The sequence below is a fragment of the Lissotriton helveticus genome, chromosome 4_1 (assembly GCF_964261635.1).
Source record: "Lissotriton helveticus chromosome 4_1, aLisHel1.1, whole genome shotgun sequence".
Taxonomy (NCBI): Eukaryota; Metazoa; Chordata; class Amphibia; order Caudata; family Salamandridae; genus Lissotriton; species Lissotriton helveticus.
The window spans coordinates 1,815,258,135-1,815,281,951 of NC_136063.1; the positions used below are offsets into that span (position 1 = coordinate 1,815,258,135).

The 23,817-nt window shown below is 47.4% G+C and overlaps 1 protein-coding gene across 5 annotated transcripts in view; it reads left to right on the forward strand.

The window, feature by feature from the left end:
• OCRL (OCRL inositol polyphosphate-5-phosphatase) overlaps positions 1-23,817 on the forward strand; it is a 475,965-nt gene that overhangs the window by 446,382 nt on the left and 5,766 nt on the right. For all 5 annotated transcript variants that reach the window (XR_013610641.1, XM_078688434.1, XM_078688437.1 and 2 more), the window contains 2 exons: positions 10,447-10,574; positions 12,689-12,800. Coding sequence is in view for 4 of the 5 variants with exons in the window: in XM_078688434.1 (XP_078544560.1) it covers positions 10,447-10,574; positions 12,689-12,800 (240 nt within the window). In the remaining variant the exon portion in view is untranslated. The remainder of the gene's footprint in view (positions 1-10,446; positions 10,575-12,688; positions 12,801-23,817) is intronic.

The following is a 23,817-nucleotide window of genomic DNA, read 5'->3' on the forward strand; positions in this document are numbered from 1 at the left end:
CTAAGTTGGCATGGACATATCAAACAGTAAACTGCATGATCAGTGTGGCAGGACATAAACTTCTGTATCTTCTTTCCCCCTTTGACACCTCGTACCTCATATGACAAAGTCCGCCTACTGAAGGCGCAGGCCTTACATTTGCCACATGGGAAGAAGCCTTTAGTTTCATTAAGGGTCCCAGGACTCTTTTTAGTGGAGCTAAGATGGCTACGGACCAAATGATCTCGTAGACTCCTGGCCTTGCCGAAAGTGATCAAAGGAGCAGCTGGCAAATCTGGTCCAACGATCTGATCGGTTTTTAAAATGTGCCAGTGTTTTTGCATAATTGCTCTCAATTTCCAAGAGTTGGCTGAGTAGGGGGTAATCATTCGAAATTGATTTTCCACATTGGGTTTGGTTTTAGTCTTGGGTTCAAATAGAGAGCATCTAGAGAGTCCTCTGACTCGATCGAGTGCACTGTTCAGGAGGTTGCGTTTATATCCTCTTTCAGAGAATCTCTCAATGCTCTCTCGTGCAGACTTTTCAAAATCACTGTCTAAGGTACAGTTGCGTCTCAATCTGAGTAGTTCTCCATAAGGGATACTCTTCACTAGCTTCTCAGGGTGACTACTTGTAGCGTGTAAAACGCTGTTACCCGCTGTTGGCTTGCGGTACAAGGAGGTACAGATTTTGTTGTCCCTTATGGTGACTAATCGGTCTAGATAGCTGACCTGCTCCTTGTTAATCTCCCCCGAGAATCTCAAATTGCACTCATTGTTGTTAAGTGATTGGACAAACTGTTTGGCCTCTTCAGTAGACCCATCCCAAACAAGGAACAGGTCGTCGATATATCTATACCAAGCAATGACCCTCCTGTTTGATATCCCATGATGTGGGGCCCAGGCTACCTGCTCCTCCCACCAGCCCACGAACAAGTTCGCGTAGCTGGGGGCGAAGCAGGAACCCATCGCTGTACCAGATAGCTGTTTATATATCTGATCCTGGAATGTAAAGATGTTAAAATACAAACAGAATTGGATAAGGTCCAACAGCATTTTGTTATGCATTGCGAATTTTAAAGGTTTCTTATCCAAGAAATATTTTACAGCAAACAGGCCTTTCTCATGATCGATGACCGTATAAAGGCTCGTGATATCAAGAGTCACGAGTGTGTAGGTTGATTGCCACTCGATTTTTTCAATTTTTTCAATAAAGTCAGACGTGTCTCTTATGTATGACTTAAGTGAAATCACAAATTCAAACAGGTAGTGGTCAAGGTATTTGGACAGATTTTCAGTTAGGCCACCAATAGACGAAATGATCGGTCTGCCCGGTGGATTGCTCATGCATTTGTGGACCTTGGGAAGGTGGTAAAAAGTAGGTAGGATAGGGTGTGTGGTTTTTAAAAACAAATATTCTTCCAGATCTATCATTTGTTTTCCATGCCAATGCTTCAAGATTCCATGTAATTTTTCTATGCTTTCAGCATATTCTTTTCTTGTTATTTTGGCATAACAGTTCCCATTCTGCAGTTGCCGTATTGCCTCCGATGTGTACTGTTCCTTTGTCATAATGACGATGTTGCCTCCCTTATCCGAGGGTTTGCATATAATGGTTTGGTCCTTGGATAAGGTGGTTATTGCCAGCCTCTGTTCCTTTGAGATGTTGAAGGATTTGGGTCGATAGATCTGCTTAGTTCTCAATTTCATCAAATCCTTGACGACTGTATCCGAGAAGATGTCAATCGCGTCTACAGGCGTCTGAGGCACAAATTTCGAGAGTTGTTTCAGTCCACTTTTTGGGACCTCTTGCTCCACATCTACATTAGACAATCTTTGGGTTAATGTGTGTGTTGTTTCATTAACTTCTATACTCCCTTCTGCACGGAGGTTTTGCAGCATTTCACACGCGGTCAAATCATTTACCGTAAGGAGATCTGTATTTTTCTTATTAAGTCTCAGATGTTTAGTTTCAAGGGCCGTTGGTTTTACTTTGAAGAATTTATGAAGTTTGACCTTCCGAACAAATTTATAAAGGTCTATCCTGGTCTGTGTATATTCAAAGTTCGCATTGGGACAGAATGTTAGCCCCAATTTTAGAACAGACTCATCGGCTGATGTCAATACCCGATCGGACAGGTTCACAATGGTGAGATGGTTGGTTTCTGTTACCATCTCCCTCTGCGTTGACTTCTTGTCACTCTCATGGTTGGGTAGGTTTTTCCTCTGCCTCTTCCCTTTCCATCCACCTCGTCTGGTTTGTCTGTGTCTTCCGGGGGTTTGTTTTTGCCACCCTCTCAGCCAGCTTTCTCTTATTACTCCAAACTCCCGTTGAAAAGGAGTCTCCGATATCGTGGTAGAGGTGCCAGCCGCTTCATCTCCTGATGCCTCACTAGCAGTAACGTCCGAGTCAGAGGTTTCCACTCTTCCCTCCGTGGACGCGCCTGGTGACTGTTTCTTCTTGGCCAGGTCTTTGCGCGGTTGATCATACTTTTTGGAAAAGGTGAGGACCCTTCCCATCATGTAGTCACGTCCGTCCCGGTCAAATTTCTCCTGTTTCCTCATTTTGATCTTTGTCTCATATTTTCCCAATCTTATTTTCATGGCAGCCCTTAGTCGTTCTTGTTCAGTTTTCTCTGAGTTCTTGGAAAGTTCTTCTTCCAATTCTTCGATCTCCTTTACAACCTTCTCTCGGTCACTCCAAGCAAATTGGACCAAAATTTCCAGCATTCCTTTACATGAGAATGCGATGTGAGAAGCCCAAGTTTCTAGTAGGAGGGGATCCGGGTTCTCATAGGCAGGGACCGTAAAGATACGCAGTCCCCTTGGTACCCTTTGAACTTCTATATATCCCTGCAATGATGTTCCCTCCCACCACTTGCGCAACTCTCTCTCATACAATTTTTCCAATCTCCTGTACTGTGTAGTCAAAGCGTTGGTAGTCTCCGCAATCTTATTATTCGGAGGTTTTGAGATGTCAGGGTTCTTGTTTTTAAATATATCAACTGCCGCTCCTTTGCGTTCCGACATGTTAAACATAGTTCAATATCCACGTGATAGACCGATCCCGGAACTATCACTGTACTGCTCCGCTGAGATTTTTCCAAAACCCCTCGCTGCGCCGTCTGTCCCACACTGTCAGTATGCCACGGACTTCTATTTAAAGCTGAAAAATCAGGAAGGTTCGCTTACCGCCGTGTCCTCGCGGTTTCTCCGCCCCCTCCGTTCAGTATCGTCCGGACTCTGCTCAGAGTGTCATCGGGTAGGGATTGCCAAAGTTCTCTCAGGTCTTCTCCCAGCCCTCGGCGACGGTGCACTCGTATGTTAGTATCGCGCTCCTGTTACACCATTACGAGTCACTCCTGCGGCGGGTGCCGTTTTTTCGCGGTGGTGCACCGCGATACAAAATGACTGCTCCACTTACTCCAAATTGTCCCAGCCGGGATTGGAAACAAAGTAAGGCACTCACGGGGTCAAAGAATCTCAGCAACAGTATTTATTAAGAATTGGAAGAAGAACTTTCCAAGAACTCAGAGAAAACTGAACAAGAACGACTAAGGGCTGCCATGAAAATAAGATTGGGAAAATATGAGACAAAGATCAAAATGAGGAAACAGGAGAAATTTGACCGGGACGAACGTGACTACATGATGGGAAGGGTCCTCACCTTTTCCAAAAAGTATGATCAACCGCGCAAAGACCTGGCCAAGAAGAAACAGTCACCAGGCGCGTCCACGGAGGGAAGAGTGGAATCCTCTGACTCGGACGTTACTGCTAGTGAGGCATCAGGAGATGAAGCGGCTGGCACCTCTACCACGATATCGGAGACTCCTTTTCAACGGGAGTTTGGAGTAATAAGAGAAAGCTGGCTGAGGGGTGGCAAAAACAAACCCCCGGAAGACACAGACAAACCAGACGAGGTGGATGGAAAGGGAAGAGGCAGAGGAAAAACCTACCCAACCATGAGAGTGACAAGAAGTCAACGCAGAGGGAGATGGTAACAGAAACCAACCATCTCACCATTGTGAACCTGTCCGATCGGGTATTGACATCAGCCGAAGAGTCTGTTCTAAAATTGGGGCTAACATTCTGTCCCAATGCGAACTTTGAATATACACAGACCAGGATAGACCTTTATAAATTTGTTCGGAAGGTCAAACTTCATAAATTCTTCAAAGTAAAACCAACGGCCCTTGAAACTAAACATCTGAGACTTAATAAGAAAAATACAGATCTCCTTACGGTAAATGATTTGACCGCGTGTGAAATGCTGCAAAACCTCCGTGCAGAAGGGAGTATAGAAGTTAATGAAACAACACACACATTAACCCAAAGATTGTCTAATGTAGATGTGGAGCAAGAGGTCCCAAAAAGTGGACTGAAACAACTCTCGAAATTTGTGCCTCAGACGCCTGTAGACGCGATTGACATCTTCTCGGATACAGTCGTCAAGGATTTGATGAAATTGAGAACTAAGCAGATCTATCGACCCAAATCCTTCAACATCTCAAAGGAACAGAGGCTGGCAATAACCACCTTATCCAAGGACCAAACCATTATATGCAAACCCTCGGATAAGGGAGGCAACATCGTCATTATGACAAAGGAACAGTACACATCGGAGGCAATACGGCAACTGCAGGATGGGAACTGTTATGCCAAAATAACAAGAAAAGAATATGCTGAAAGCATAGAAAAATTACATGGAATCTTGAAGCATTGGCATGGAAAACAAATGATAGATCTGGAAGAATATTTGTTTTTAAAAACCACACACCCTATCCTACCTACTTTTTACCACCTTCCCAAGGTCCACAAATGCATGAGCAATCCACCGGGCAGACCGATCATTTCGTCTATTGGTGGCCTAACTGAAAATCTGTCCAAATACCTTGACCACTACCTGTTTGAATTTGTGATTTCACTTAAGTCATACATAAGAGACACGTCTGACTTTATTGAAAAAATTGAAAAAATCGAGTGGCAATCAACCTACACACTCATGACTCTTGATATCACGAGCCTTTATACGGTCATCGATCATGAGAAAGGCCTGTTTGCTGTAAAATATTTCTTGGATAAGAAACCTTTAAAATTCGCAATGCATAACAAAATGCTGTTGGACCTTATCCAATTCTGTTTGTATTTTAACATCTTTACATTCCAGGATCAGATATATAAACAGCTATCTGGTACAGCGATGGGTTCCTGCTTCGCCCCCAGCTACGCGAACTTGTTCGTGGGCTGGTGGGAGGAGCAGGTAGCCTGGGCCCCACATCATGGGATATCAAACAGGAGGGTCATTGCTTGGTATAGATATATCGACGACCTGTTCCTTGTTTGGGATGGGTCTACTGAAGAGGCCAAACAGTTTGTCCAATCACTTAACAACAATGAGTGCAATTTGAGATTCTCGGGGGAGATTAACAAGGAGCAGGTCAGCTATCTAGACCGATTAGTCACCATAAGGGACAACAAAATCTGTACCTCCTTGTACCGCAAGCCAACAGCGGGTAACAGCGTTTTACACGCTACAAGTAGTCACCCTGAGAAGCTAGTGAAGAGTATCCCTTATGGAGAACTACTCAGATTGAGACGCAACTGTACCTTAGACAGTGATTTTGAAAAGTCTGCACAAGAGAGCATTGAGAGATTCTCTGAAAGAGGATATAAACGCAACCTCCTGAACAGTGCACTCGATCGAGTCAGAGGACTCTCTAGATGCTCTCTATTTGAACCCAAGACTAAAACCAAACCCAATGTGGAAAATCAATTTCGAATGATTACCCCCTACTCAGCCAACTCTTGGCAATTGAGAGCAATTATGCAAAAACACTGGCACATTTTAAAAACCGATCAGATCGTTGGACCAGATTTGCCAGCTGCTCCTTTGATCACTTTCGGCAAGGCCAGGAGTCTACGAGATCATTTGGTCCGTAGCCATCTTAGCTCCACTAAAAAGAGTCCTGGGACCCTTAATGAAACTAAAGGCTTCTTCCCATGTGGCAAATGTAAGGCCTGCGCCTTCAGTAGGCGGACTTTGTCATAAGAGGTACGAGGTGTCAAAGGGGGAAAGAAGATACAGAAGTTTATGTCCTGCCACACTGATCATGCAGTTTACTGTTTGATATGTCCATGCCAACTTAGATACGTTGGCAGCACAATCAATCCGGTCAAACTGCGAATACTCGAGCACATGCGAGCGATCGCGAACAAGGATTTCTCTTATCCAGTCGCGCGTCACTTCGCTATCAAGCACAACAGCAATAGGGATCTGCTAAGGTTCTTCTGTGTGGATTACATAGTGGATAATCCCAGAGGAGGGAATAAGCTTCAGATGCTCAGAAGGTTGGAATCCCGCTACATATTAGATATGGAAACTAAGGCCCCTGGGGGGCTCAATATGGGGGAGGAATTGTCAACACATCTGGGCTAGTTTAAAGATAACAGTTGTTGCTGTTAAATGCTCTTGAGTAAACGTCAGCAGAACAAACTGACATTGTTTGGATCATATCGATGTTTGGACTAATCTGTTGATTTTGGAATCATTTGTTGACTGAGAGATATTTGGTAAATGCTTGGGTCCTGTCCTGATAACTGAAGCTTTGGTCTTGTTGAAAGTTTATTCTGTTTGGGTGTGTATTAGTAACCAGCCTTTAAATTTAATTTTACTGTGGAGATATGGCCATGAGGCATACCTAGATAGCAGCCGTATGGGCTGCAATGCCGATCCACGGCAAGATTGTGACAGGCAGACCAGTTGGTCTGTAGTCGTCATGCACCATAGTGGTGCTTGTAATCAAAGGGCAGTATGATTTCTGCCAAAACCGATACACGGTGATTATCTGATTAATACGCAAAGTGACGCTTTAAGTGTTCACGATATATGTGATTCACTGGTAAGCCTCAAGGTTATACACATTGTATAAAATGAATAATGAATAACAACTTTCATTCAGGCGAAAAGGTTGAAGGTTAAATGTAACTAAACACCCATTGTTTGCAAATGATGGCATTAGACACTTTAAGATGGCGCGTATGACTAAACTTGCAGTTTGTCCTATGTTGATGTCTATGCCTGCTAAACCGGAAATGTAAAGTTATAACATGCTGCCAATGCGCGCGTTCTTTGTGAAACACTGACGAAGGGAGCGTTCTCCCGAAACGCGTCTGTTTAATAAATACTGTTGCTGAGATTCTTTGACCCCGTGAGTGCCTTACTTTGTTTCCAATCCCGGCTGGGACAATTTGGAGTAAGTGGAGCAGTCATATATATATATATATATATATATATCACAAAGGAGAGAGCCCAACTCCGACTTGTTTGCAAGCTGACGTTTAATCATCGTATGCTCAGCAGCCTCATCACACTCCTTTCTTCCCAACCGGTTTCGGCGACCTCGCCTTGTTCACAGGCGAGTGTAATAAATAGCCTCCTAGTGGTCACATGGCCCGCAGTGGAATACTACAAGCCCCAGAATGCACAAATTAGTGAAAACCAATGTCTTAGTGGTAATAAAATCTCAAGTGCAAACATCGTTCAAAGTTCATCACGGGCACAGTGCCCTTCGCTGCCTCGCATAATTTGGTATGCTTACAATGCGGTGTCACAGAGAGAGAATCGCCTCCCTCCTCTCCCTTTCTCCTTCACGTAGTCAAATCGCCTCGGTAAGTCCTGTGGCTGACACGTTACTGAGCGGGTCATGCCCCCTCCATTAACTGTTCACAAAAACGCTCCATTTTACTGGGGGCCCCCGACCCTGCAGGGCGGGCTCTTGATTACAGGAACGGAGAATCCTGTCACTTCAACAACATCACAAAGGAAAGAGCCCAACTCCGACTTGTTTGCAAGCTGACGTTTAATCATCGTATGCTCAGCAGCCTCATCACACTCCTTTCTTCCCAACCGGTTTCGGCGACCTCGCCTTGTTCACAGGTGAGTGTAATAAATAGCCTCCTAGTGGTCACATGGCCCGCAGTGGAATACTACAAGCCCCAGAATGCACAAATTAGTGAAAACCAATGTCTTAGTGGTAATAAAATCTCAAGTGCAAACATCGTTCAAAGTTCATCACGGGCACAGTGCCCTTCGCTGCCTCGCATAATTTGGTATGCTTACAATGCGGTGTCACAGAGAGAGAATCGCCTCCCTCCTCTCCCTTTCTCCTTCACGTAGTCAAATCGCCTCGGTAAGTCCTGTGGCTGACACGTTACTGAGCGGGTCATGCCCCCTCCATTAACTGTTCACAAAAACGCTCCATTTTACTGGGGGCCCCCGACCCTGCAGGGCGGGCTCTTGATTACAGGAACGGAGAATCCTGTCACTTCAACAACATCACAAAGGAAAGAGCCCAACTCCGACTTGTTTGCAAGCTGACGTTTAATCATCGTATGCTCAGCAGCCTCATCACACTCCTTTCTTCCCAACCGGTTTCGGCGACCTCGCCTTGTTCACAGGTGAGTGTAATAAATAGCCTCCTAGTGGTCACATGGCCCGCAGTGGAATACTACAAGCCCCAGAATGCACAAATTAGTGAAAACCAATGTCTTAGTGGTAATAAAATCTCAAGTGCAAACATCGTTCAAAGTTCATCACGGGCACAGTGCCCTTCGCTGCCTCGCATAATTTGGTATGCTTACAATGCGGTGTCACAGAGAGAGAATCGCCTCCCTCCTCTCCCTTTCTCCTTCACGTAGTCAAGGGAGAGGAGGGAGGCGATTTATTACACTCACCTGTGAACAAGGCGAGGTCGCCGAAACCGGTTGGGAAGAAAGGAGTGTGATGAGGCTGCTGAGCATACGATGATTAAACGTCAGCTTGCAAACAAGTCGGAGTTGGGCTCTTTCCTTTGTGATGTTGTTGAAGTGACAGGATTCTCCGTTCCTGTAATCAAGAGCCCGCCCTGCAGGGTCGGGGGCCCCCAGTAAAATGGAGCGTTTTTGTGAACAGTTAATGGAGGGGGCATGACCCGCTCAGTAACGTGTCAGCCACAGGACTTACCGAGGCGATTTGACTACGTGAAGGAGAAAGGGAGAGGAGGGAGGCGATTCTCTCTCTGTGACACCGCATTGTAAGCATACCAAATTATGCGAGGCAGCGAAGGGCACTGTGCCCGTGATGAACTTTGAACGATGTTTGCACTTGAGATTTTATTACCACTAAGACATTGGTTTTCACTAATTTGTGCATTCTGGGGCTTGTAGTATTCCACTGCGGGCCATGTGACCACTAGGAGGCTATTTATTACACTCACCTGTGAATAAGGCGAGGTCGCCGAAACCGGTTGGGAAGAAAGGAGTGTGATGAGGCTGCTGAGCATACGATGATTAAACGTCAGCTTGCAAACAAGTCGGAGTTGGGCTCTTTCCTTTGTGATGTTGTTGAAGTGACAGGATTCTCCGTTCCTGTAATCAAGAGCCCGCCCTGCAGGGTCGGGGGCCCCCAGTAAAATGGAGCGTTTTTGTGAACATATATATATATATATATATAATGTGTGTATGTATATAATCGTTTCACGTTTCCGCCAAAGTCACCGCACTCTTGTCGTGGGTGCCGCGACCAACGAAGACGGTCTTGTTACAATAACGCATTTCAGTCTCTTGGCCTTTTTCAATGTTCATTGAAAAAGCCCAAGAGGCTTTCTACACTCATAACACACATAGGGGTGTTGCACACGATGTCCCTTGCCACCATTATCTATATAGTCTTTCAAGTCCTTAAACTGACTGCCTTCCATCCTAAATTTAGTTACTGTTGGGCTTCTCCAGAACTGTAGAAGAAACATCGCAGCCCCAGTTAATTTGTCACCAAATGGCTTAGTCATTTCATGCGAAGTTAGTTGAATGGGGCTTTGAACAGACTTGATATTAAGAAGTTCTCTAATCAAGATTGATTTAGCTCACCAGTAACTTTAGTGCAAAGTTAGTTGAATGGGGCTTTGAACAGACTTGATATTAAGAAGTTCTCTAATCAAGATTGATTTAGCTCACCAGTAACTTTAGTGCTCAGATCCATTGGGTATCTTGGTTCTTGGCCAATAGATATGCCTCCCTTTATCTTTTGTATTTGATTTGATGAATTACCTAATGGTATACTGAATTGTGGTTGGTCTATAACCAGCTGCCATTTGTTGGAGGTCATCTGGGCCTCTACTTCAGTAGACCTTGTGCATGCATGGTGCTTTGTCAATATGATGATGGCAGCCCAGATGTTGAGCTATTTGATGCTGAGAGCTATTTTTTTCCATTTTCCATTTGTGCAAAACAGCTATTAAAGATTTTTCATAATTGACCCTCCACTCGGAATTTTGGGATTATCGATTCACTTTGCACATCTTAAATTTTTCTTCTCAAGGTTCTGATGTTGAAGTTTGCAAACATGTGGTACCTATCGTAGGAAATAAAATTTCTCATTAACTATGAGCCAATGCAGTATTTAATGGAAACTCCTTAACTTGCTGTAACACAGCTGGCAGCAACCATTCAGTGGCTGAAGCACTGCTGATTTTCTTGGAGGCTTTGCCAGAGCCAGTAATTTGCTATGAGCAGTACCAACGCTGCCTGGAAGTCTCGTCTGACAGCCAATGCTGCAAACAGGTATTTGTACTACTAAAATAAGCAGCTTTAGCTCTCAGAACTCTTTTTAGGGGCCTTTTGAATTTCTTGCACCATAGTGTCTGTGTGTGGGAATATAATGTAACATTGTGGGTCTCATACAGTAGCAAACACATCACGCTTTCTTGAAAAAACTAAAATAAGCGATGTTCAAACGTTTTTTATTTTGCATGTACATTCTTACCCTCGTTACATTTTTGTGGACCATTCTTTCAGTAGCATACCTGGGCTTTGCCTTGCTTTTATTAGCAAGCATTGCCAAGGCCAATGTGTCTTGCTCAATGAATTAGCTTTGCAAATGCTTATTATAATGGTATTTTCTACAATCTATTACTGTACCTATTCAAGATGCTGTAATGTTGCGACTACACAGGGCATTTAGCCAGTTCCAACCACTGGCCAGTATTCCTAGCGCAAAAATGCAAACTTCGCTTCATCCCTTTTGGCAGGCGTTAGCCAAGAAATTTCAATGTTGGTAAAATTATTACAGATAGTCTTCTAACCCGTTATTCCTCACTTTTGAATACTTCCCTCAGTGTTGGACTAGATCCAGCAAAATGTTATCAGTACCTCAGCGTGCCGACAGGTGGTGCAGTGCGGCTCCACACTGACGCCCTTCTGCCCTGCAAATAACATGCAGAGCCAATATGGGTGCCAATTCTGCACACTGACATCAGTTCCTTTCTTTCCACACCTCCAGACTCCACTTTGGTGCTATCTCTCAACTCTTTCCAGACCCATTTACCTCAATTTTGCTCCATGCGCAAGGTAAATGTCACCTCCAAGACAAAAGGGTTTATTATACCTTGCAAGGACTGTCTCAAGCAAATATCTGAGACAAGTTCACATCAAGTTTGCGTATAGTGATTTGGCTCGTGCCAATGACTCTGTAGACTGTTTGAAACAATGAGTCAAAGCTATGCATCACCAAGCTTTGGAAGACTGCGCAAAACCAGTCCAAGTCCAAAAATCGTTCTCGATCCCATTCCTTGTCCAGACGTTGGTCCTGAGGTCGATCGTTGTGGCGCTCCAAATCTTTGAGTAAGTCAAAGAAAGAAACATAAAAAATCTAAGTGGGGCTCTACCCTTCCCATCCATTCTCATACACCTGAGGAGGTGCGAATGCGATGCCATGCCTCTCGATCTGGCTCCCAAGTTCAGTCGACATCTGAGTCAGTCCCACAGCTCCTGCGCAACCAGAGTTTCCAGGGCCATCAGCGAAACCGAGGCAAAACCAAGAGTTCCACAAGGCGATGTTATCTCTTTTGATCCCTTCTGGCAGGCCTGATGTTTCCTAGAACATTGATGCCAATGCTGACTCAATTGAAACTGGATCACGAGGCACAGCACATTGTGCTCTGATTCCTTTCTGCTTTGAACTCAACCAAGGCCATGCTTCTTCTCCATTAAACCACAGCGTTTGCCCGCTCCATCTGATCTGCTCAGCATCCTGGTCCTGCATGGCAGGTCTCATACATTACATCCCTTATTTGGGACGACTCTGATAATGAGTATGATTCTGGAGATGAATTTGCTAACCCTTTTATAATAAAAACTGGTATAATAACCTCCAGGATGCCAGTGGCCTTGACATATCTCCTGACATTGGTCTAGGCTCACCCCAAAACCCTGCCACTGAAGAAAGTGGCTCGTTGATGGTGGTTATTCAAAGGGCGCCTGAGTTCTCAACCTTCATCTCCCCATACTGGAGGTCAAAAACTGTTTTCTAACTGAAGTGTTCCAGCTGGGGCGAGCCAATGCTGACCCCCCCCCCCTCCCCTGTTGCCCTTCAATGCGTCATGATAGCCAATCTTAATCTAATAAGATAGAAGTGTACCAAGAAGTCTCACAGACCCAAGAAATAATGAAAAAAGTGGGGACTATGACAATCCAATATGGTGGACAAATATAGACCATTATAAAATATTCCTTATATGCACATTGTGATAAATTGTTTACTTGTACATTGTTAAATGAACTTGCTGATATTGTATCTTTGTAGATGCAAGGAAATATGTTTCTAAATGCTCAATCTAGTAGATTTCCATGTGATTGTGACAAATAAGTGTATCTTCGTGCTTTCTGTTTTTCTCCAGGTGATATCACAATTGCCCCGTTGCCACAGAAATGTTTTTAGGTACTTGATGGCTTTCCTGCGGGAACTCCTAAAATACACAGATGATAACAACGTCAATGCCAACATGATAGGTGAGGATTATTTTTACTTCTGTTGCGTTGCATACACCTGAAATGCCCTTATTCTTATGAAAAATGGTTTCAATGCCAGGCACATCTTCCTCCGACCCATGTCAATCTCGCTGACCGAGGGTATCTTGTCAACCACTTCTACACTGCACTGATTTCTGTATTTTAAACACTGCAATGCAGTAAATGTTTATCACCACATGCCATATGCATTGATATGGACATTCATTATAGGAGGTGGTATTCCCCTTGGAGTGTTTACTCAGTGGTAGATAATGCCTCAGTCCATTCCAAGTCGCCTTAAGTCTCCAAACCTGCTAATTCTGTGCTCTGATATACTCTGACCATTTTTACTTGATGGGGATCCGCTGCCAGTGTAATCTTTATAAGGAGTGTGACCGGAGCAGCTGGACGGAACACAAGCAGGCCCTTGGCAAGCCTATCTGAAATAGACTATTAATATAGATTCCTTACCTTTAAATTGCCCCCAGGCGTCAGACTGGATCCGGATAATTTTTTCTCAGCTGTACCCCTGCACATCAGTAGGTGGCGTCGGTCGACTCCGCGCTCGTCGTTATCGCCAGGATGATGACACTGTGCGCTGACGTCAGTCCTTTCTTTTTCTGCGCCAACCAGCGCACATCTGGAGAGAGCGGTACCCTTGGTCACTTTTTGACTGATACTTTTTCGACTTTTGTCCACATCTTTTTCGAGTCATACAACTCCTGGTGCACGTAGGATGTCCCATAGTCGGATCAGCTTCAAGCCATGTGGCTCCTGTCACAAGCTGATGTCTGTCACGGATCTGCACCTCGAGTGCCTCTGGTACTTGAAGCGCGACCACGACCTGAAGTCGCGCTCCAACTGTGAAGTCTTTGCGGGAGTGGTCCGAATACTTCTGGAGGGCCTGAAGTCAGCTCCGCGGGGCTCGAGGTTCCGGTCAAGAGGAAGGTCGCAGAGCCACCACCATCATTCCTCGTTGAAGTCTTAGTCATCGGGTAAGTCAAAGCACAAGAAGAAGGTGAAGAAGCATCGTCGCTCTTCGCCTTCTCACGGTCTGTCGACCGACGTGACTCAGGACACGAAGGGTTGTCGTCCTCCTGCTCCGCCCTCGGAGCATGCTGGAACGGCTCCGAGCTTTCTCTCTTCCCGGCAGCCAGAGCGACCCAGGCAGAGCTTTGTGCCTTTTAGGAAGCCCTCCATTCCATCTTTGGGCAGCCGGACTCTGTCGGCGAGCCTTTGCGCCTCGTGGACTCGGCTGGAGGCTCTAGGACTTCGATGCTGGTGGTTCCGGCCTCTGCGCCGCTGGGTCCCCATGGATCCAGATCTGGAACGGTGCTGGTCGACCTCACAACACCTCCTCCAGGACCGATTCCTCTGACAACCCCTTTACCCCCTCTAACGCCGGTCATGTCTCTGGCCACCGTCAACTCCGGACTCCCCCTCGTCTTGGACTCGGAACCGTACCGGCGTTGACAGATACTTTTGTAGCACAGTTCTCCCCTGGCGTTCCCTATTGCCCTGAGTGGCAGGTCTGGAGTACTGAGTGGGGTCTGTTGACCCTTTGGCAGATCAGCTGAAGGAGCAGGACTGGAGAGAGGAGTTTGGGGAAGCCAGTGGTCTAGGTACCTCCCCAGACCTTTTTATGCTTTCTCCCCCTTCTGTGGCCACAGAGGAGGGAGCCTCCTATGCTGTAGTGTTGAGTATGGCGTCTGAGGCCTTGGGACTTGAGCTTCCTACGGTGATATTAAGGAAGAAGCTCCTGACGAAGGTGCTTCAGCCGGCAGCGGCCTCTTCGGAGCCCCTGCTGTCGTTCAATGAAGCTCTCAAAGACCTTCTTCTAGACCCTTGGTCTAGGCCTAGCACTGCCCTGATGTCCCAGCCATGTCCAAATGTGAAGGGCCTCTTGAAAAAGAGTCCACAACCCCACCCACCATCTTTATTACAGTACCACATGGCGGTGATACGTTCATTCAGTACTGCTGCTGCCACCAGAAAATTCTTCCGGTTCTGGCGAGCTAATGTTACTTCTACCGTGCTGTCTAGCTTTGTCAGAGCCCATTCCCCGTTCAGAAGCTGAGTCCTCCGTAACCTGGGCATGTCTAATTTTCAAGCCAGCTACTTTTTTCTTTTTGAATTGAGACTTTGCTTTAGGTTGTTCTTCCTGCTTGATAATGTAATTTGCATTACAATGTTTCCCTTTTAACTGTGTTTGATCGTCTGTCTCTTATTCTGATTGCCCATCCCTCTCACTGAGTTTTTTGATGAATCCTGAAAGGAACGAAAGGAACGTGTATCACTGTCCTGATACCCGTCAGGTTTCCAAATGTTACTATGATTCCTAGTGTTATACCTCTCTCTCCTTATTTATAGAAGCTATTTCCCTTAGGCGGTGGTGTATAGCCACTGCTGCTGCCTCCCCTTTTATGTTGCTCAGCATGATGGCAGAGACCTGGGCAAAATTACCCATCAGTTTCATCCCCAAGTCCACGACAAATCCTGCCCTGTACTCATTCTGTATCTGTTTCAATACCTCTGGAATTACCTCTATGGAAGGGGTACTGTGTATTCAGATGTAGACGGCAGCAAAGATTGTTTCCCTAGTGGTACAAATCTCAATAGAGGGAACCATCCCCATTGGCAAGCAAATGGTTAGCATTCTATGTTTTTCCTGTGGACCCGTATAGAGAACTACTGCTTCCAGCTGTGCAGATTTTTGTGCTATCCAGAATAGAATTTGCTCCCCTTTGGAAGGGATTGTCCCTACTACTGATTTTAGTGTCTGTGGACAAGTAGTAGGTGTAGTCTGATGTGGACAGACTGGAGCATTTCTCGCAGCTTGGACTGTTCATGTTCACATGACGAATTGAACAATTTGTCTTTATAGCTGGTCTATTTCTTTGTATATTGTACAGACTTCATCCACTGGTAGTATCTATCTCAGGATGTGGAGTGTATGTTGCTAAAACCGGCCAGGTCACTCCTTCTATGCTGAGGTGACCGAGTCTTAAGACAAATGTGTGTGGGAGGGCACCTTTAAACCAGTTTCTGTGTTGCTGGCAAGTTAACAGGACTGCAATGTCTTCGTATGGAATGTATTCTTTTGGTGGTTCACTTATAATGTATGTGTGAAACAATTTAGTCTATAGACCTGCAGGTGGGAACTTAACCGGAGGATAGAATACCTCTGATCCGAATACCTTGTGTGCCTCAATCACAAAGGTAAATCGGCCATCTGTTGCGGGTACGCGGTGTTCTAACAATTTTATATTTATGTTATGTTAGGCGCATTTATACAGCACATGTCTCCAGCAAAGGGGCGTCCCAGTGCTAGCAGACAAGTGGCCAGAGAAAATAGGGCTAGTTGGAAGAAAAAAGCCAGGTTTTAATAATTTTCCTAAATGCCCAATGATCTTGCATGCTCTGGGCAACAAGTGGAATGGAATTCCATAGGGCAGGGGCCAGAGCCTTGAAAGTGCACCCCCAGCTCTACACCTGTGCACACAAGAAGTGCAAGCCAGCTGCAGGTCAGCGTAGTGCAGTGCTCGCGTGAAATGTATGAAGTGCAAAGTCACTGCCGAATTTGGAGACCCTGGACATGTAAGATCTAATGTGTGATGCAGAGAGTTTTAAACTGAATTCTCTGTTCAATTGGCATCCAATGAAGACCGCAGAGAAGATTGGAGGTGGTACAGTACTTTGATAGGGCAAAAAGGATGCGTGCCACCGCATTCTGTGCCTGCTGGAGTCTTTTAATTAGTTTTATTCATGCCAAGTAGGAGCCCATTACAATTGTCTAAGCGCGACTGAACTACAGATTGAACAATCGCTTGGCGGATAGATGCATCAAACAACGCCAGAATGGGTTTTAGGCCACGTAAGAGGCCAAAACATTTACCTGCCACATTTTTAGCATGAAGTTCAAATGAAAGGGCATTATTCATCAGGACTCCTAGGTTCTTGACTGCAATTTTCGGTTGGGGAGGGGTACCCAGAGCCGTGGGCCACCATTGGTAGTCTCATTTATGGGTATCACGGCCTACCAAGAGCACCTCAGTCTTGGAGGAATTAGGTTGTAAATAGTTGTCCGCCATCCAATCCGAGATGGCCAAGACATCTTCATGGAATTTTAGTTGGTCCTGATCCGGATTGTTGGAAAAGGTAAATATTAACTGGGTATCATTAGTGTAAGATACCATATCTGATAGAGACTAGTAGCCGCAGATTCCTTCACGTAGAAGTATCCCCATGCGTGAGACTAAATCCGGAAACTTTTTGCCACAGCATCCCTGCGCGCCGAGGGTGGGGCGTCATCACGCCACTCCGCCCAGGCGCCGTCCGTGTACGTGACATCAGCGAGGTCACATAAGTCCTGTCGCAGCGCGCCTACGTCAGTGTTTTCCTTTTTCGCGTGCAACGCGGATCCAGCCTCTGCTCTGACCTGTTTGGGGCCCCCTTTTTTCTCCTCATTGTGCTAATTTTTGGTGGAACAGTGTGCGAATGCCTTCGGGCTTCAAGACTTGCACGTCGTGTGGGCGTCTTCTGTCGACGATGGACCATCACCTTATTTGTATGTGGTGTTTAGGCTGTGAAGCGTGCCAACAGTTGAGGCTGAAGTTGCGGCGGGAGCACCGGACGAAACTGCTCTCTGTGCGTCTCTCAAGGTCGGCTTCATCCCCTCGATCAGCCTCGGCAGACGGTTTCAGAAATAGCCGTTGTAGTCGTCCTCCCCCCTCTCCAATGTCGCGAGAGCAACACTCCCCGGTGGGTAGGTGTCGCAGTATGTCCCCAGGGGATGGTGTTCAGCATGCCAGGGGCGTGGGCTCTCCGCGGGTGATGCGGCCCGCGTATCGTCCTTCTATCCACCGTTTCCCGGTGAAGGGGCATCGAGAGTCCAGATGGAGACATATGCGGCGGCTTTGCAGGCCTCGCTGGCGTCATCGCCTCCTTCTTTTCGTGGGGCATTAGTGGATCCCTTGCCTTGCGCTGGGCCCTCTGCGGTGCAACCGGCGGCTCCAGCCCCGGTTCCGACTGGTTCGGTTCGAGACTTGGAGGATGTGGTGCTATTGGGGTGCGGTCCCTTGGGGGTGCCTCCTTCAGACCATGGCACCTCTGCCTCTCTGCAAACCCCCGCTGGAGTCCCCGTGGTGTCGCAGGAGTTCGCCGGGGCTCGGGTCGCATCCCCGAGCCCTGCTCTACCCTCTGGGCAGGCGGAGGCCTTGTCCACGGCTGAGCTGATGCCGGCACCTGCTGGACCGGGCAGCGCCACAGGGGTCGGTAGACCCTCCTCGTCCCGCACTGGGTCGAGGCTGGGCGGGGACCCCTCGCTCCCCTCCGGGCCCCTCTCCCCCTCCATGCAGGAGGCTGACTCGTCGGAGGGCGAGTTGGAGGTTGAATCGGCCCTGGCGCCGCCGCATAGGTTGCCGGGCCACCTCCGTCACACCCTGGGCAGAGGCTGGCAGAGAGCTTTGTGTCACGCCCCCAGACCCTCTTTCCTCCACGCAGGCGGCTGCCTTGGCGGAGGTCGAGTCGGCGACGTTCCAGCGTCGCCCCTTGGCCACTTCGGCTCCACTCCGGTCCCCGACGCGGTGTGGCTTGGGGGAGCCCTATCTAGCATCTCCTTCGGCGCCGGATGGTGTTGACATCCTGCCTCAGGCGGCGGACTCTACAGCTCCACACAGGAATCGAGCCCCGAATTAGTCTTCGGACGCTCCCTCTTCTCCGGAGGTTGGGTGCCTACTGGTGTCATCCTCCCCGGAGACAGGCCTCCGAGTGGTGTCTTTTTCTCCGGTGTCATTGAAGGGAGGCTCTTCACCATTTCCGAGGCAGAGGTGTTTGCCGGAGGAGCAGCAGGTCCCCCATTCTTCGGTTCCTTCTGACTTCCAGGTCTGGCCTTTGCCCGCCCCGCTTGGCTTCGGGGACGGCCGCCTTAGTTTACACCTGTCGCCCACGGAAGAGCTGCTTTCTCCACCACGGGGCCCTACGGAGGCCGGTGCGGCCTTCGCTCATGCGGTGTCCACGGCTGTGGGCATTCTGCGCATGGGTGACCTTTTGCGGACTGCTTTTCCTTCCCTGCCGCCACTGTTGACTCCACCGTCCCGGGAGGCCCGCTGGCTGGACTCTTGGGGGCGCAACATGTTCGCCTAGACCAGCGCTGCCCTGAGGGCCATTTTCACCTTCTGTGTGTTGGCTAGGGCCTCATCTTGTTTGTGGGACTCGGCTGAGTCCTTGGGATCCGCAGCTTCCCAAGAGACAGTTCAGGTGGACTTACGGCATCATGCGTTGGATGGCCGGGAGCTAGCAGCATTTATTCTCCACTCCGCTCTGGGCATCTCGGAGGTGCTGGGCCGGGGCATGGCTTCCTTAGTCGCTCTCCGCCGCCATGCTTGGCTTCGGGACGGCGTGTTCCCTGATAATGTGCAGGAGTGGCTGATTGATCTTCCATTCAATGTCAGCCTGTTATTCCATGCCCCGGCTGACTCCGCCATTCCAAAGGTTCCTGGCAGGGATCCCTCCTCCGCCTCCGCCTTATCCTGCTCCTGCTCCTCCTCCTCCTCCTCCTTATCCTCCTCCTCCTTATCCTCCTCAGTGACTGCTGAATTTAGCTGGTTCTGGACCTTCTTTTGGGCCGGTTGCCCTTGCTGTGGAGTGTGTTTTATAGCCATTCGAGTCCTTGCTGGGACTATGGCCTTGATGGCTGCTGGATGGCCCCTTTGTTGACTGTGTGTTTTTGCTGGAGTTGTCGGCATAGACTTGGCCCTGAGATTAGGCCTTCTGTTTTTCTCTTGGGCTGCTTGACAAGCCTTCAGCTGGGGGGTTTTCCCTGTGGCTTTCATTTTTCCTCTGCTGTGGAAGTTCTTCCAAGGAGGGTTTCCATGTCTTGGGACTTAACGTACCCTATGTGGGGTAGTGATAGCTGTTCTATAGCTTGCGCACTGCTAGGGAGTTCTGGTTGCCTTCGGGTGCCTGTTCTCCATGGGGTTTATGTATGTTGCTATTGCTTCTTGAGGTCGTGTGCACGGACCCCTCGTAGTGGTGTATCTGGGCATTTCCTCACCTCCCTGCTCCTGTCCTGAGGGCTGGGATGATTGTGTTTGTCCCTTGTCAGGCGTCGCCTGCCCGGTCTTCCTGGTGCCCCGGACTGTTTTCTTGCTTCTGGTGGCTTATTACTGTTGGCGCCGCTCTGGCTGGCCTGTTGCCTACCATCTGGGCTAGGCTCGCCTTCTTTTCCCTAGTTTCCTTGGGCCCTCTAGGCTTTTCTTCTCCTTCTTCCTGTCCTGGCATTGGATGGAAGCTCTGTTGCCTTGTAGGGGAGTGGGGTGCTTCGGCCTCTCTGGCCTCGCCCTTGGTTCCTCTGTTGTGAGTGTACAGGCTTCTTCAGACTTTTCTTCTTCCTACATCCCTCTTGGAGTCAGTGGTGTTCTGCTTGTGGGGATTCCTCTTGCCTGGGAGGGACGAGGTTACTTACCTGGTCCGCAGGTCTGGTCCCCTGTGGGACCCTCTGTCATGTCCAAGCTGGTGGGGTCCTTCCGCAGACCCTCCTTCCCTGTGGGTATTGCTAGGGTATCTATTCTACAAAAGGAAGCTGTGGCTAGTAGTCTCTGTCAGATGTACAAGTTACTTACCTTCGGTATAGATGATTGGGAATAATTTTACGTGAAGGAATCTGCGGTTAGAATCGTCTCTACCAGATACATCGTTACCAAAGGCAAGTAACTCGTACATTAATGTTCCTTGCTTTGGCCAAGAGGGCCAGAGGGCGTACATTCACATTAAACAAGGTGGGGCTCAAGGTAGAGCCCTGGGGTACACCACAGCTGAGGGGGTAGATGCTCGACAAGTAGGGAGGGGCATAGACCTGAAAGGAGCGCTTGGATAGAAAAGACGTAAACCATGCCAGGGCTTTACCTTTGACCCCGATCTCCCCTAGCCGTTGAAGCAGAGTCTTATGGGAGACCGTGTCAAAGGCCACACTGAGATCAAGTAAAAGCTTCCAAATATTTGGTCAAGGTAGTGTTAATATGGGACACCATGATCTTAGCCAAATATGGGAGCAGAGAGAGTCTCCAGCAGAGACTTATCTAATGTGGGCTTTTTCAGCAATGGAATGACCTTAGCTTGCTTCCATGATTTAGGAATCTCTGCCGACAGGAGCAATCTAGTAATTAGTTCCCTGCCCTCAATCATAAGACAGTCATAAATTTCCCAAAGATGTCCTGTCTTATAGGATCTTACGGAGAACCGGATTTGACCTTAGCTGCCAGGATCTCAAAGTCTTTAAGAGACATGGGTGGAAGATCTTTTAGAGAGTGAGCGAGGAATGTCTGCAGTATTCTGTGATGTTGAGAAAGTTTGCAAATTCATCTTAACCTGAACCACTTGCGTTGTCAGGCATTTCTCAGAAGGAGAAGAATCAAAGTTTTAGTAATTAGGGGCTTCGCACAATGTGGGAACCTTTTAGCCTTACACGCTTGTTTTAAACTTCACAGGGTATATCTGCTCAGCTGAGGCAATCTCACTTCCCACTTCCGACTTCTCTGAAAAGTGTGAGCAGGGCTTTCTGAAAAAGCACGACTGAACTACGCATATTTTAACTGTTAATATAAGAACTGAAACCAACGTTGGCTGCACCATGTCCTGTAGTTGCTATGAATCCCCAGGACCTGTGCGTTTTGGATTACCTAAACTGAGGTCTTTGTGTCCAAATTGATTCCGGACATCCCCACAGGATACGTCAGCCATTAGACCAACTAGCTCTATAATTCAACTACCACCCCCCTGTATCTTACAGTGGTGTGGGTCGTTTCTGGCAACCATTGAACAGGACGACCCCGATTCCTCAGGGATCGTAGAAAACAGTACATTGCGTTTCGCTCATTTTGTGGTGCTTATTCTCAGAAAATACACAGGATGGCGGTTAGGACATTCTAATAAGTATTTATTGGCCCAGCGTCAGTCTTGTGTAAAACATCATTTTCTGCGACTAAAAGAAGACAGAAGCATACAAAAGAAATCGCAAGTACCAATATAGTAAACAGTAGATACATTTCTACCATAGTGGTAAGAAGATGAACATATACAGTTCAGATAAGACAGTAGCACTTGCATACTCCTACAATGCGAGTGCTATGTAATTTTCCTAAATGTACCTAACCTAGATATGTAGGTGTAGCATGTCTATGTGAATAGATGTATATGTATATAGCCAGGAATCCTCTAGGGAAGAACAAACCCCCTTACCTGATAGTAGAGAATGAAGGACACCGTCTCTGCTTCGATGACGACACCCAATAAGGGATGTTAGACAAAGGAGGGACTAGGGGCTAGTTTACCGAGGTCCAGCGTACATGCCCCAGAAGGCTGTGTACAAGGTGGGTACAGAGTTCCTCTGTGGTAGTATGTTAGGAGGGTTGGAGCCTACAGAGACAGTTGGGTCACTGTAGGACCACTATTGTGTGAGTGAAGGAGAGGGAATTCTCCTTGTTGGAACTAGGGCTCTCACACACCCAGCAAGCTAGGTGTCATGCTTCATCATTTGAGCCTGTCCCTCTTCAGGTCGGCGCTGCAATACCTGACGGGCACTCGAAACCGGGGCTCTTTATCAGGGATCTTTTGTTCTTGCCGGTGGGTGCAGTTGGAGTGAGGGGCCTAGCATTTGTAGATGTAGGGAAAAGTGTGAGTTAAAATAGGCCAGTTGGTCCTAACCACTATTTATTCCGAAGGTAAACTGCCTAAATTAAAAGATAGAGAGGGGCAAAAGACTGATGTGGTGTGATGTGTCTAGTGGTGTATGCCCAGCTCTCAAGTGATCGACATGTTTCGTGTCTCTAAAGTCATTGTGATCAGGACACTTCTTCAGGATCAAAGTAACACTATCTACACTACAAGGTAAGTGAAATCTACATACCCCGTACCTGTAAGTAGGACACAAATAGGTAGGGAGAACATGTAAAATGCACATATTAATGCCCATATTAATACACATATTGTCTCTGTGTACCAACACTTACTGTCTAACAAAGCAAACGTGCTCGTGAAAGGACCTTAGTTACACATAAAATCACAGTGAAAATATTAGTAAAAATAAGTGCAGGTCACAATGCAGTAAACTCAATACTGAATACATGTTGTGCTTATGTACTAGTAACTCATTCTCATGGTTTAAAAACGCTGATGTGCAGAAGGCAGTACTCATGGTAGTCGGGACATGGTGGGACTCACCTATACTGTCCGCAAATTGTGTTTGCAACAGTAGCCCGCAGTATTTAGAGGACACCGATTGGGTCCTATTAGGGAAAGAAGAAAGTAATGATCCAGCTCCGTTAGTAAGTCAGGAAGGCATAATGTTTGTTGGTAGCCAGGGCTTAATCACTGAAGGGGTAGATGGACAAAAGTAAAGGCCGTCCAATAGGCGACCCCACTCAACAGGGCCGCCAGTTCAGTTCTCTGAGTGTAGCGCCGCGCCAAACCCCAGAGCCGAGTGAACCTCTGCGGCATCCCCAGCTAAGCCAGAGAACGTCCCGTCAACACACCGGACCCCAGAGAGTGTTGCCGCGCCCACACCCAGCGCACAAGTAGCGGAAGTCTATGTGAGGAATATCGGCATGGAAAGTGCCCAAAATTTCGCTAACTCACCTCTAAAGCGTCGTAGGATCAAAAGTGACTCACCATCATGTATAACGCTATTTAGCGTTCGACCTACCCTGCCGCCGACACCGGGATGGTGAGAGGCGGTCGGCGGAGGGTCTAGATGTAGTGCCCCCAGCCAATGGTGTGCAGCGGTCACGCGAGTGGCAATTTGAGTGTCATTCAGACGCATGTACTGTGGTGGCGGGTATGGCCGCCATCTTATAGTGGAGTTCAGGCTATAGTTCGTAGGTAGTGAATCAAACTATTAGGACCTAGTATCCAGGTTAGAACCGGTATGTGTTGAAGGTTAAGTGACTGGTGATAATTACCTTCAAATTTTATGTACAATCTGTGAAATACGGGTGCTCGAGTGGTACATAAAACAATCACT